This window comes from Anabrus simplex, chromosome 1 (assembly GCF_040414725.1).
Source record: "Anabrus simplex isolate iqAnaSimp1 chromosome 1, ASM4041472v1, whole genome shotgun sequence".
In the NCBI taxonomy this organism is placed as follows: Eukaryota; Metazoa; Arthropoda; class Insecta; order Orthoptera; family Tettigoniidae; genus Anabrus; species Anabrus simplex.
Window position 1 is genome coordinate 1,319,126,114 of NC_090265.1, and position 16,242 is coordinate 1,319,142,355.

A 16,242-nucleotide genomic window follows, 5' to 3' on the forward strand; every position below is an offset into this window, starting at 1 on the left:
ATTCTAGTACATTCCGAGAACTTTTCAAAGCACCTACATATACCTCAACAAGAAATCTGTTAGGAATGTACGAGTTTTCCAGCGATTCTTCGATGATACAGATCACTACCTGATCTATAGTGAACTAAGTATCTCTAGGCCTAGGGTAGAGAAAGTGAAATCTGTCTGCAAACGAATAAGGGTAGAAAATCTCCAGGACGAGGAAATTAGACAGAAGTACATGGATATGATTAGCGAGAAGTTTCGAACAGTAGACAGTAAGCAGGTTCAGGATATAGAAAGAGAATGGGTAGCATACAGGGATACTGTAGTAGAAATGGCAAGGGAATGTCTAGGAACAACTGTGTACAAAGATGGGAAAAAGCGAACATCTTGGTGGAATGATGAAGTGAAAGCAGGTTGTAAACATAAACAGAAGGCTTATCAGAAATGGTTCCAAACAAGGGCTGAGGCAGACAAGGATTTGTACGTAGATGAAAGAAACAAATCAAAACAAATAGTTGTTAAATCCAAAAAGAAGTCGTGGGAAGATTTTGGTAATAATCTGAAAAGGCTAGGTCAAGCAGCAGGGAAACATTTCTGGACAGTAATAGAGAATCTTAGGAAGGGAGGGAAAAAGGAAATGAACAGTGTTTGGAGTAATTCAGGTGAACTCATAATAGATCCCAGCGAATTGCTGGAGAAGTGGAAGGAATATTCTGAACATCTTCTCAACATAAATGGAAATCATCCTGGTGGTGTTGCAAACAGCCAAGCTCACAGGGAGGAGAAAAATGATGTTGGCAAAATTATGCTTGAGGAAGTGGAAAGGATGGCAAATAAACTCCTTTGTCATAAAGAGAAAAAGGAAATGAACAGTGTTTTGAGTAATTCAGGTGAACTCATAATAAATCCTAGGGAATCGCTGCAGAGGTAGAGGGAATATTCTGATCATCTTCTCAACGTAAAAGGAAATCATCCTGGTGGTGTTGCGAACAGCCAAGCTCATGGGGAGGAGGAAAATGATGTTGGCAAAATTATACTTGAGGAAGTGGAAAGGATGGTAAATAAACTCCATTGTCATAAAGCAGCTGTAATAGATGAAATTTGACCTGAAATGGTAAAGTATAGTGGGAAGGCAGGGATGAAATGGCTTCATAGAGTAGTAAGATTAGCATGGAGTGTTGGTAAGATACCTTCAGATCGGACAAAAGCAGTAACTGCACCTATCTATAAGCAAGGGAACAGGAAGGATTGCAACAAGTATCGAGGTATCTCATTGATTAGTATATCAGGCAAAGTATTCACTGGCATCTTGGAAGATAGGATGTAATCAGTAGTTGAGAGGAACTTGGGTGAAGACCAGTGTGTTTTCAGACCACAGAGGGGCTGTCAGGATCAGATTTTCAGTATGTGCCAGGTAATTGAAAAATGCTACGAGAGGAATATGCAGTTGTGTTTATGTTTCATAGATCTAGAGAAAGCATATGACAGGGTACCAAGGGAAAAGATGTTCGCCATACTGGGGAATTAAAGGTAGATTGTTAAAATCAATCAAAGTCATTTATGTTGACAATTAGACTTCAGTGAGAATTGATGGTAGAATGAGTTCCTGGTTCAGGGTACTTACAGGGGTTAGACAAGGCTGTAATCTTTCACTTTTGCTGTTCGTAGTTTACATGGATCATTTGCTGAAAGGTATAAAATGGCAGGGAGGAATTCAGTTAGGTGGAAACGTGGTAAGCAGTCTGGCCTATGCTGACAACTTGGTCTTAATGGCAGATTGTGCCGAAAGCCTGCAGACAAATATCATGGAACTTGAAAATAGGTGCAATGAGTATGCTATGACAATTAGCCTTTCAAAGACTAAATTGATGTCAGTAGGTAAGAAATTCAACAGAACTGAATGTCAGATTAGTGATACAAATCTAGAACAGGTCAATAATTTCAAATATTTAGGTTGTGTGTTCTCCCAGGATGGGAAATCCTGAGATTGAATCAAGGTGTAGTAAAGCTAATGTAGTGAGCTCACAGTTACGATCAGCAGTATTCTGTAAGAAGGAAGTCAGCTCCCAGACTAAACTAACTTTACATCGGTCTGTTTTCAGACCAACTTTGCTTTACGGGAGTGAAAGCTAGGTGGACTCAGGATATCTTATTCATAAGTTAAAAGTAACAGACATGAAAGTAGCGAGAATGATTGCTGGTTCAAATAGGTGGGAACAATGGCAGGAGGGTACTTGGAATGAGGAGATAAAGGCTAATTTTGAATGAACTCGATGGATGAAGCTGTACGCACAAACCGGCTTCGGTGGTGGGTCTTGTGAGGCGAATGGAGGAGGACAGGTTACCTAGGAGAATAATGAAATATGGAGGGTAAGAGAAGTAGAGGGAGACCAAGATGATGATGGTTAGACTCAGTTTCTAACGATTTAAATAAGTGGTATAAAACTAAATGAGGCCACAGCACTAGTTGCAAATAGAGGAGTGTGGCAACGTTTAATAAATTCACAGAGGCTTGCAGACTGAACGCTGAAATGCATGACAGTCTATAATGATAATATATGTATGTATTAAAACTTATTCATCTACTAATGTCATTCCATGCCATCTCTCCACTGACATACCATTTAGTCGAGCAGCTCATCTCCTTTCTCCCAAGTCTTCCCAGCAAACTTTGCAACATTTTTGTAATGCTACTTTTTTGTCAGAAATCACCCATAGAATTCGAGCTGCTATTCTTTGGATTTTTTCCCGTTCTTGAATCAAGTAATCCTGGTGAGGGTTCCATACACTGGAACCATACTCTTTTTGGGGTCTTACTAGAGACTTATATGCCTTCTCCTTTACATCCTTACTACAACCCCTAAATAACATCATAACCATGTGCATAGATCTGTACCCTTTATTTACAATCCCATTTATGTGATTACCCCAATGAAGATCTTTCCTAATATTAACACCTAGGTACTTGCAATGATTCCCAATTGGAACTTTCAAAACATCAATGCAGTAATTAAAAATGAGAGGACTTTTCCTATTTTTGAAATTGACAACCTGACTTTTAACCCTTTTTATCATCATACCATTGCCTGCTGTCCATCTCACAACATTATTGAGGTCATTTTGCAGTTGTTCACAACCATGTAATTTATTTATTACTATATACAGAATAACATCTTCCACAAAAATCCTTATCGCTGATTCCACTTCTTTACTCATATCATTTACTAGCAAGATACCCGTGCTTCGCTACGGTATTATAATGAAATTTATAATTGAATGCTTATTGTTTTATATATAATCCATCGAAATTCACGATCTAACTCGTTTTCTGAGAGAATCCGCCAAAATGTGTGATTTGACTCGTTTTCTGAGAGATTACGGCAAAGTTCCTCCCATTTTTCAATCTTTCTTTCCAGCAATCGATTTTGTACTTCCTGGTCTAGGTCCAGGTATTCCATCTGGCCAGTTGGGTCCCTAAATCTTCGCCATATTTTCCTATAAGCATTTTAATATGGATCAAATCCTTGAGGAGATCCGGCTTGGTGTCGTCTTGGGTGTCTTGGCGGTACTGAACCCGCGGCCGGACTGCAATCATAGTCATTTCCTGACCAGGACCCATTTCCAGCGTGGTTCGCACATTTTGACAACGGTCCAGAACATTATTATTATTATTATTATTATTATTATTATTATTATTATTATTATTATTATTATTATTATTATTATTATTATTAATGGTCTGTAACCCACAGCAAGATGCAAGACCGTTACTTGGCGGTAAATTACATCCTCTGCCATTGTCATCGCTGACGATGCCACCAGCACCGTCGTCGCTCGTAGGCAAATGCGCGAGATTTCTGGCGACATGAATGATATACTTCCGTGAATTATTGACCTTATTATAGAGGTGAACAATTGCACAGTCAATATCAGTCATATACTTTATTTCAAATGTGTTTACATATTTATTTATATACCAGGAGAATCTACTGTAATCTAACTTTATGTACTCCAAAGGAATAGATGGTTCTTGAAAACGAACCCAGTAAAGATTAAAAATGATCAGTTTATGATCAAAGTAAGTACATTATGAACAGTAAAATCAATTGATCTCAACTCCTTTTTCACCCCACTGCCATTAAGTTGATTTAACCCCCCACCACCACCACCACCAAAATGAAGGCATGTTTCCTTATGTTTAAAGGAGATACCGAATACCAATGTTCACGTCTCGTATCTTCAGTTCTGAGATATAAGTATCCCCATAAAAAGAATTCACTTTTTTCACTTCCTTTCACATCCCCCTCCCCTGGTGAATTTCCCGTTAAAGATAGTTGTCTCTTTAATAGTAAAGGATTTTCGAAAATTCCAATTGTCATGACTCTAACATCTTCAGTTATTGAGATATGTGTCCATATGAAAGGAATTCAACTCATTTTCACCCCCGCCCCCCAAAATGATTTCACCCAAAAATGCTTTCTTCTTTGTTTTTAAAGAAGATCCAAATATCAATTTTTATGTCTGTAACAACTTTAGTTTTTATTAGATGTAAGTATCCTCATACAATTAATTCAATTAATTCTTCAATTTTTCACCCCTCTCCCCCCCTCATTGGATTTTCCAAGAATAAGTGTTTGTTTAATTTTAAAGCAGATTCCAAATACCAATTTTCACGTCTGCAAAATCTTTCGTTTTTGAGATAATAGTATCCTCATACAAATAATTCAAATAATTTTTCAATTTCCCTCCTCCCTTTAGGTGGATTTCCGAAACAAGAAGTCCGTATTCCATTATTTTTAAAGGATATTCCAAATACCAAATTTCACATCTGTAACATCTTCAGCTTTTGAGATCTCAGTATCATAACTAAAAGAATTCAACCACATTTCCAGTCACGTTTACCCCTCCTCCCAAGTGGTTTTTCAGAAAACAAAAAATATGTTTCTTTATTTTCAACAGATATTAAAAATACTATTTTTCACTTCGGTAACATGTTAAGTTTTGAGATATACTGTAGAAATGCTCATTTTAAAATTTCACCCCCTTTTCAGCTCTCCTTAAGTGGAGTTTCCAAAAACAAATCACCTATGTTTCTTTACTTTTACAGGAGATTCCAAATACCAGTTTTTACATCTGTAACATTTTATGTTTCTGAGATATACTGTAGATATCAGCTTAAGCCACGAAGGAGAGCGGACGCATGAGTAGAGAGCTCGGGAGTGGGAGTAAGGAGTGAGTGCTGAGTGCAGGAAGCTTGTGAGGAGTTTGACAACAATGATTGGAGTAGATCAATACAGGGCGGCTATTGGAGGATGGCAGAGGAGAATCAAGAAAGAAGAAGTAAAATCAGGTGGGTGTAAAGTGGATTTGGTAATCAAAGGAGAAGTAGTGTTAACAGCGGTGGTGGTTATAATGTTGCTACTGATTGGAGGTGTAGAGCCGAACCCAGGCCCGACATCTAGTGGAAATGAGGGATGGGAAGACATAGAAGAATTCAAAAAATGGGTAAAAGAGACGGTGGTAGAAGTGTGCCCCTTTGAGCAAATTAAGAATATGATCCAAGAACAAACCAGGGAGTTTGGAAAAATGAAGTTATGGCTGCGAGAAATGATGGACGATATAACATCACAAGTGAGAAAGAACGACGAGGAAGTGGCAATATTAAGAGAAAGAATAGGACGAGTGGAAGAGGAGACGTTGAAATTGAAAGCGGAAGTGAATGCCAATACATTGAATCGCAGGAAGAAGTGCTTATTTATTTATGGGGTGCCTGAGGAGGTGAGAGAAGACAAAGTACGTACAATTTACAAAGTAGTCGACTTAATACAGGGGAAATTGAAACTTAACTTTAGCGAAGTGGACATAGATGACGTACAGAGAGTGGGAAGAACTAGGGGCAACAGGCCTATCAAAGTAGAACTGTTTTCTACGTTGATGGCTGATGCTGTGATAGGCAATGCGAGTAACATGCAGAGAGAAAAAATATGGATCAAGAGAGACGTGGGATGGGAGGCTATTAGGAATGAGAAAATACTCAAAAAACACAAGATACGTGCGATAAATCAAGGACTGAGAGCTACTATTAAAGGACAAGAGCTAGTGGTATCAGGCAGAAATTGGAAGAGGAACTGGTCTGTGAATAGACTGCTGGACTTAGAAATGATTAAAAAAGACGAAGAAAAAATGAGCAGTGCAACGAGAGGTGGGGAAGTGAGGAGAGATAACAGTAACAGTGTAATGTGTGAAGAGGGTCAGAGAGAGACGCCAAGTGAAAATGTAATCATTAACAGTGGAGAAGTCCAGGAAGAGGCGACAAGTGAAAGGGTGACCATAAGCAGTGAAGAAGAAAGGCAGGGGAGTGAAAGCAGTGAAGTAAGGGAAGTGACGGGTAAAAAGGTGATGTCAGAGGCAACCGGAGGATGTCTCAATAGGAGTTGGGAAAGAGGCAAGGGCAGAAGATTAACGGAGATGATGGGAGCTGAAGGTGGAGGCAAAAGAACACAACAGAGTGAAGATGGTGATGAAGTGGAGGCCAAAAGAGGTGGCAGAGAAACAGGAAAGTATAGAAAACTGACAGACATGTGGGATTCAGGTAGAAATGAGAAGGGTGTAGTTACTAGAAGTAAAAAGAACAATAGTATAGGGAGTGGTGAAAATAAAGATTGTTAGATGTAAGAATGTAGTGTTGAGGAATGAGTGTTTGGTATTTGTAGGTGAAGATGAAGTGATATTTTGAAGGTTGTGATGATGTATGAGTGTGTGGTATTTGTAGATGGAGATTTATTTGATGGTAGACGAGTGTGTGCTAGGGCTGAAATGTAGTGTTGGAAGTAGAGGTGGTATATGTTGAAATGTGGTGTTGGAAAGGTATGGAGAAGTGGTGGTGCACTCATGAGTAACTTGTATTTAATGTGATGGTATATGAGTGGGTGGTATTTTTAGATGTTGAAATGTGGTGTTGGAAAAGTATGAAGATGTAGTAATGTAATTTGGCTATTTGTAAATTTTGGTTTGGTGGAAGATGGAGTTTTCGGTAGGTAATTATGATGGGTAATAGGATGAGTATGAGTGTATGGTAAATTGAGTATGGTAGATGAGTGTGTGCTAGAGATGAAAGGTGGTGTTGGAAATAGAGGTGGTATATGTTGAAATGTGGTGTTGTAAAGGTATGAGAAGTAGTGGTGCACTCATGAGTAAGTTGTAAATGAAGGTGGTTTGGTATTCAATGTGATATGAAATTTGGAGATGGAGAAGTAGTGGTACTTTTCAATGGCAGATTTTAAGTGTTGAGAGGGACGAGAACTGAGAAGTGGTGTTTGTTTAAGTGTTGAGAGGGATGTGAATAGAGAATTGGTGTTTGTTTGTAAACTTTGGTTTGGTGGACGTGATGACAGATGGGTGGTGGACGTTTGATTATTGCTATATTGTGTGAGTGTTGAGTGATGATGTATTGGTATTAAATTGCAGTAGAGACGGTAATTTATTCCTGAAATGTGGAGATGGAGAAGGGGTGGTATATGTAATGGCAGAGTTTAAGTGCTGAGAGGGGGGAGAATTGAGAATTGGTGTTTGTTTGTAGACTTTGGTTTGGTGGACGTGATGACAAGTTTCAGGTGGAGTATGGCTTGGTATTTAAATTGATTAAGCATGGCTGACAAGGATGAAGTTGCAACGTGAGCATACGCAATGGCAGAATGTAACGTAAGTCTGGACTCAGCAACCTAGAGTGGGTCAAGTAAAATAAGGTAGGAGGAATGGAATGTGCAAGGGTTTGCGTGTCTAGTTAAGCGAGGCATGAAGGTCTTTGACATTCTTAATACTGCTGAGCTTATTTCAACCTTATTATGTCCTTTAATTATGTTTATTTAAACTACACATTCTGGGAAGACAACAGGAATATTCAGCAAAGACGTTGGACGTGGCATGAAAAGGCCGAGGATGACTACCGTGGTGACCCTCACTTTGGGAGTTACGTTTCCGGAGTATCTGAGGAATTTCATGGCATGTCCATGGAGTACGTTTGATTTTTTTTCTTTTCTTCTTTCTTATTAATATTGTTTTGTTTGCTCATTTTTGTTCTCTGTGTGTTTTCTTTTTCTTTTCTTTTATCTGTACAGTATGTAGAGTTTGAAAGAGTGAATTTTGGCATGGGCTGAACATGTTATTTTTCTCATTTAAAGGATCAAATGGGTATTATTACTGTAGATCTAGAGAAAAAAATAATAATAAAGTATCATTTATACTGTAGATATAGTCTTTCTAAAAATTCACCCAAATTTCACCCTAATTTGTCACTCCTGTTTAACCCCCATTAATCAGATTTTCCAAAAACAAATAAACATGTTCCTTTATTTTCAAAGGAGATCCCAAATACCAATTTTCAGGTCTGTAATATCTTCTGTTTCTGAGATATAAGTATTCTCATTTAAGGCATTCAACCACTTTTTCATCCTTTTTCACCCCTCCTATTGGGAATTTCCGAAAACACAACAATATGTGTTTCGTTATTTTAAAATGGGATTCTAAATACCAATTTTTACATCTGTACACTTTAAAAGTTTTGTGATATATATACATTCATTTCAAACATTCATCCCCCTTTTCAACCCCCCCCCCACAAATAATTGGATTTTCCTAAAACAAAAAATATGTGTTTCTTTATTTTTAAAGGAGATGCCAAATACCAATTTTCAGGTCAGTAATGTTTTCAATTTCTCAGATATAAGTATCCTCATTAAAGTCATTCAATCCCTTTATCACCCTTTTCCACCCTTCCAATTGGGATTTTCCGAAAACAAAAAAAAAAATATGTGTTCCTTTATTTTTAAAGGAGATTCTAAATACCAATGTTTACATCTACAAACTTTAAAAGTTTTGAGATACAGATACACTCATTTTAAAAATTCACCCCCTTTTCACCCTCCATTAATTAGATATTCCAAAAACAAAAAAATACTTGTTTCTTTATTTTTAAAGGAGATCCCGAACACTAATTTTCAGGTCTGTAATATCTTCAGGTTCTGAGATATAAGTATCCTCATTAAAGGCATTCAACCCTTTTTTCACCCCTTTTCACCCCTCCTGTTGGGATTTTCCAAAAACAAGAAAATGTGTTACTTTATTTTTAATACAGATACTAAATACCAATTTTTACATCTGTAAACCTTCAGTCTTGAGATATAGATACACTCATTTTAAAATTTCACCCCCCTTTTCACCCTCCCATTAATTGGATTTTCCAAAAACAAAAAAATACGTGTGTCTTTATTTTTAAAAGAGATCAAAAGTACCAATTTTCAGGTCTGTAACATCTTCAGTTTCTGAGATATAAGTACCGGTATCCTGATTATCGGCATTCAACCCCTTTTTCACCATTTCCCCCCCCCCTCCTATTGGTATTTTCTGAAAACAAAAAAATATGTGTTTCCTTATTTTTAAAGAAGATTCTAAATACCAATTTTTACATCTGTAAACTTTCAAAGTTTTGAGATATAGATACACTCATTTTAAAATTTCACCCCCTTTTCTCCCTCCCATTAATTGGATTTTCCAGAAACAAAAAATACGTGTGTCTTTATTTTTAAAAGAGATCAAAAGTACCAATTTTCAGGTCTGTAACATCTTCAGTTTCTGAGGTATAAGTACTGGTATCCTGATTAAAGGCATTCAACCCCTTTTTTACTATTTTCCCCCCTCCTATTGGTATTTTCTGAAAACAAAAAATATGTGTTTCCTTATTTTTAAAGAAGATTCTAAATACCAATTTTTACATCTGTAAACTTTCAAAGTTTTGAGATATAGATACACTCATTTTAAAATTTCACCCCCCTTTTCACCCCCTTAGCGACGGGATATCAATCTAATTCCCTCTATGGGAACTTAGAATTTCCATTTGGAATTGCTAGGCGGGCATTAATTCCATTGTGGAGTTTTATCTCCCGTATGCAATTATCAGACTGTGCCTCATAAATAGGCTTCTGATAAGTTCACCTGCATACACCCCAGCATCAGTAGGTAGGGTCTGACATTTCCCACTCTGAAGAGTCCAGTGTCAGACCTAAGACGAAATGCTGGTTAATAGAGCAAACGCCTGAAAAGCCATACATCAAATTTTGATCTGATTTACTGGATACTGGCCGCACTTAAGCGACTGCAGCTATCGAGCTTGGTATCATCAAATGCCTTAGACAGGTCAATCATGTAACTGTCCATTTGACCTCATGAATCCAAGATATCTGCTATATCTTGCTGGAATCCTTCAAGTTAAGCTTCAGTGGAATAACCTTTCCTAAACCCTCCTTCTTGGTCTCTTTATTTCTCTGTTATAATAAAGTGAGTCTTTAAAATTCCCTACCACCTTCCATTGAACCAGTTTTTCAGAAAGAATGCTTTCCCAAAGCTTACATGCAATGCATGTCAAACTGACTGGCCTGTAATTTTCAACTTTATGTCTATCACCCTCTCCTCTCTACATAGGAGCTACTATAGCAACTCTCTATTCATTTGGTATAGCTCTTTCATGAAAAAAACAACCCTCTCTATTCATTTGGTATAGCTCTTTCATGCAAACAATAATCAAATAAGTACTTCAGATATGGTGCTATATCCCAACCCATTGTCTTTATTATATCCCCAGAAATCTTATCAATTCCAGCTGCTTTTCTAGTTTTCAACTTTTGTATATTATTGTAAATGTCATTGTTATCATAGGTAAATTTTAGTACTACTTTAATATTAGTTACCTCCTCTATCTGGACATTATCCTTGTAACCAACAATCTTTACATACTGCTGACTGGATACTTTTGAAGATCCTCACGTACACACTCCCCTTGTTCATTAATGATTCTTGGAATGTCCTTCTCGGAACCTATTTCTGCCTTGAAGTACCTGTACATACCCTTCCATTTTTCACTAAAATGCATTGTCACAATATCTTTTACCTTTATGTGTCTTTTATCTAAAGGCCACAGCAAAACTCCTATGTTGCCATTGATGCTTTCACGGCCTGTACTTATAGACATGATATAAGCTTTGGGACTTATGCCCTATCAAGAAATTAAGGTGAAATTTGTTTTAGAATCCTTTCTTGTCAACAGTCGAGATTTCCTTCTGATGATGCAGAGTAGAGTTCCCTGTGAAACGTAAAGAATTTCACCTTAATTTCTTGACACAGCATAAGCCCAAAAGCCTATATCATGTCTAAAACTCCTATACTTTCCATATTAATGTATTTCTTGTGGGATTGTTATTTGAAAGTCAAACCTGTTGTTGGTATGGAAGCACACAAAATGCAAAGAAAATAGTTTTAAAAAAAGAGTTAATTATTCAAGTTAGTAAAGCTCCAACCAACCAACCGACTGACCAACCTACCTACCGACCTTTGATTTACTGTGTTTTGGAACAAACGGTCATTAGAAACAATGAACAAAGCATAATAAATGTTTACTGTGAGTTATGACAATACATTCTACAGAATCAGAATCATTCTAACCATCATGATTACCAGGTACACCACCACCACCCCCACCACCACCACTACCTTCATCAATATTATAATAAAAGTTTTCACCCACACTAACCTCCGACTCTGAGGCTCATCTACTTCTGAGTTATACTGTTCGGAAAGTCTCAGTGCTAATGCTTGGTCTCGCTTCAGCTGCTCCATTCTCTGATTATAAAAGGCAATTGCATTCTCTTCTTTTTCCAGTTCAATCTGAAATCAAACAACAACAAGAAGGGGTTTTTTCATAAAAAAATAAAATTTTGACCATAATTTAGTAAATTAGTGGAATAATGACAGCATTCAATAGTACAATTTATTTTCTTTCATTCATAGTATAAACTGGGATGTTAAAAGTACCTAACATTACTCCAGTATTTTGTAGGCACATAAATATTACTTTCACTCATACTTGCAAACAATACCTGTCAATAATTAAGTAGGCCTATAATTAGAGAACGAGTTACAAAATTTTGAAATGACATTTTATTATCTCATATAAAAAGTATGTATGAAGGAGGGTTAATCTCTATTAAGATATTTGACTGCTATAAGATTTTGAGTTTGGTGCTTCCTGTGAATATCCAGGATTCTACTCATCCTTTACTTCCCATGTCAAGACCGATTACCTGTCTTCCCACCTCAACTGAAATTGAGAATCACCCGAGATGTACTAGGTGCTACTCAGAATTTCTGAGAATGTGCTCATAAAAACATGAATATAAATATTAATGCTAATTTCCACCGCCAACTTCAAAGTTATTGCTCTGGGCTAGAGTGCAGTGTTTCCAGCCATTTTCCCAATTTTGGAAGCACTCCAGAAGTCTTCCAGCTTCATTGTGTTCAGCACCCCAGCGATTCTGCTTGGATCTCTTCAATGGAGTCACAATCCTGCCCTTTCAACCACAGCATCATTTTAGGGAAGACGTAGAAGCAGTAGGGTGTGTGTGTATGGGGTGGGGGGGTGTGTGAGAGAGTCATAGTTTTCTTGTCAGGAAATCCCTCACAATGAATGAAGTGTATGTGGGCACACAATCATAATGCAGTAAAAATTGTCAGCATTGACTTGATGTTGCTACGAACTTGGCACAGGTCCCTTAGCATTCAGTGGGTTTCATTTGCAATTTATTAAGCCTGAAGAAAATTCTGTGCAGATTCTTTGCTCCTTGACATCAGCCATTTTGTAATTCACAAAAGCACTAAAACATGGTGTAAAGCGAAGAGTAATCCTATCCAGGAGCACTAGAGAGAAAGAAACACTGGCTCACGTTCTAGGTTCTTACTCTACAGTGAAGTAATAAGAAACTCATATCACCACAAGATAGGATTATTGATCGCAGAAGAACTCTGCAGTAAAAACTTCTGTGTACATGAAGAAGTTCATAGTTGTCTATGACAGGCAGTACAAGACAAATTGACATAATTGCCTTTAAAGATAATGACAAGAAAGGCTTCACTATCAATCTGACCATCCAGTACGAGCTTCATGTTGGCCAGTAAACTGAAGTCCACCTTGAGAAGCTGAATATTCATGCACCCACCATACTGTTCAACAAACACAAGTACCAGCTGAATGAAATAGAGATGATCAGCCTAATGGTTGGTCCTTGTGGCACAATACCTGCCTTGTTCATGGAATTCTGGAAAAGTTCGAGCTGTCTATGATCAGCATTGAAAGCATAGTTATTACCACCATATGTGGATCTGAAAACATTCTGAGATCTTATTTGTTCAGACCTCCATAATTTAAAAAACCATATTACCACTATATTTCTATAAAAATGTCTGTATCGTGATACGCTATACTTTGTTCATTGTGGCAACCTGTAATTGTGGGAAGTTGTTGATTCATTCAATAAATATATATCGGTATAATTACAATCAGTTAAATAATTAATTGAATTTCAAATATATTAACTCAATATAATTCTCAGGTAATTACTGACTTCAAAATCTATTAACTCAAATCTGAAGGATATCACAAATAAATAAATATTAATCTTCCTTAAATATTATGGTGGTATTAAGAAAAATGATCAATTGCTTTTCACTGTAAAGTAATAAATCAGTGAAGTTTCCAAATGATTAATAAGTAAGCCACGAATCAACTAATCCACAGAGTTATTCAATCAATTCACCCAAATCAATTGGACTGAGTTAATAAACTACATCCATTCTAACAAACTCCATATGAATGAATTATCACGAATCAATTATAACAAAATATTGAATATTATACCAATAACCATATCTAGGGTAACGGAGTAACAACTAACATATCATTAACATATGAAAGACTACAATTGAAATGAAAATCAGCTGAGACATCTTTCACTTAATTCTCCATAGAATTTCTTTAGATTAACTGGAATAATAATCTGAAAAAATATTCACATCTCATCACTTATGAATGGTCATATATAATTAATTAGTTTTAAAATCATTAATTATTTACGAGGTAGTAGTAAACACTACTGCAATGCAATGCAAAAGGCAAGAACAAAGATATGCAGCAAGGACTTCTCAGCTTTTACTATTAATTATGTTGACCACCAGAATATTCATTCAAACCAGGATAAAATTATTTTAGAAAATTGGTCAATATAAGAATTAACTAGGTGTGCATGTTAGTTACTTAAGAAAAGGTACAGCAGAAATTATTACAACAGTATAGTTCAGAACTACGTACATCATGAGACAAAGTTGAAAAATTTTAAAAAATCCATTGAAACGTTTGGAAAAGTGATTAAAACCATGAAAATATTCATAAAAAACCATGTACCTAGTTTAAGAGTGGAAATCCAACTATGAAGCAGTTTGAAGACAAAATAAATAACGTCACATCATTTTTTAATTTGGAAGGGACACTCCATTATACATCCTGACAGTCGTTAACTTGAAGTACACTTTAGTTTACTGTTATAAAATATATATACAAAAATATACTTTAAATGATGTTTGGCTTCATTTTATGTCTTTGTGTATCAAAAAGTGGAAAAATTAGTCAAAAAAATTATCACAGCAGTTGAACCAATGCTCTACACAAATAACACCTAAAAATTTGTGAGTGTCAAGGAGGTGGTGCCTCAAAACTCTTGTTGAGTGTGGTGTATCTTGAAGCACCTATCTGGATGCAGGTAAGTCTTTGAAGTGCAAGTTTCACAGTAATATGTAGTGTACTTATATTGACCTTGAGCCTTACATACAACACAAGCATGAGACTTGACAGCACTTTGGTTCACGAAATGTGGAAGGACCATGTGAAGAATGTTTTGTGCTTGCAGGAATTGACTTGCAAGAAACCCTCTCTTCTCCTAAGAACTCTATTAATGTTTTCTGAACTTCTGATGGGTTATTTTACCACCTTTGTGTTGCACCATACTGTACAGCAAAAATGATTTTACTATACGTACATGAAGTGAACATCTTTCTGTACCACTTATGTGATTGTCTCATGTAATGGTAAGACTGCAATATGGTGATGAATTCTATCAATCCCACCTATGTTTTTATGTAGTGTAGTACAACCAGCCACCTGTCTCCATGCCCAGTGTAGGAATCTCTCTGACTTCCTACACTGGGCATGGAGACAGGTGGCTGCGTGGGATATTTTGAGGCAACTTCTACGACTACAATTCTCAGCATGGTCACCACATGCTTACCTTTCCATGCAAGGGCCAGTATTTCAATTATTTTGGCAGCAGATTATATCCCCCTTTTCTCATTTTCTTTACATTGCCTCTTCGGGAGAGCATAACAGTACAAGCTGTGACCATACTCACTGCTAGTAGTTCATTAGCTAGCTCTGGTGGTCAGTATAGATATGGTAACATGAGGGAGGGACATTGACATTTTTTATGGGGGATGAGTACAGACCTTTCACAGCCTGCATTGTCTTCAAAAAACTTCCGTTATCAAGGTCAGTTTTTCCTAGATAAGGAAAGAAATTATACAAGTAACCGTCTGTACCGTCAGAAAGGGCAAAAACCATCGACCAATTTATCATAGGTTTGTTTGGGTTATAAATCTTGGAGGAAACCCTCCCTTTGAAATGTATAGTACTTTCATTGACAGAAACAGCGGGACTGGGTTAGTAAAATAAGCATACATGTTTTCCTAATTTTCTCTAGAATATACTGACAACCTGTATGTGTTCATCCTTTTTTCAGAAACATATTTCTTTCCTCATAAGCAAAGTTCAGATTCTAGAAAATAAATAGAATCTTGTCCCTGGAGAAAATATCACTAAAAAATTGCATTTTTTCAACCCAGGTTGTTGAAAAATAGTCTTTGACTCCTGGCAAGTGGTGAAGCCCAATGCTGATGATGACACCATTAATGCTTTTATGTCATACAATTTTGGATGATGCCAATTTCTCATTCTGCTTTTTATGTTTTGTGGTTGGTGTTGCATGTTTCTTTTTCTTTCTCCCTGATATAATTTAGTTTCACTAGTATAGTTGTTGCTCTCATATAAGTTGGAGAAAATATTTTCATCTTTAGAATCAGTTACACTAAAATCCAACACATCTGCTTCATCAAATATTGACACTATATCAGTATCATTAATCCACTTTTGCAATGCCATTTCACAGGAAAAAAACATCAAAATATGCAATAAATTCACACATGAAATAACTGCATCACACAGTGTGTATATTGTGCAACTCGCACTAGACACTAACAGGAGAAAAATCATATGAAAATACTGAGGGAATTTCCCTCACCAGTAGAGTTGAAGAAACAGCTCCTGCC

At 36.7% G+C, this 16,242-nt stretch overlaps 1 protein-coding gene across 1 annotated transcript in view; it reads right to left on the reverse strand.

Moving 5' to 3' along the window:
- The window catches only part of LOC136858300 (unconventional myosin-VI), a 384,418-nt gene that overhangs the window by 47,575 nt on the left and 320,601 nt on the right, over positions 1-16,242 (reverse strand). The window contains exon 19 of the mRNA XM_067137739.2: positions 11,567-11,700. Within this exon, the coding sequence (XP_066993840.2) occupies positions 11,567-11,700 (134 nt within the window). The remainder of the gene's footprint in view (positions 1-11,566; positions 11,701-16,242) is intronic.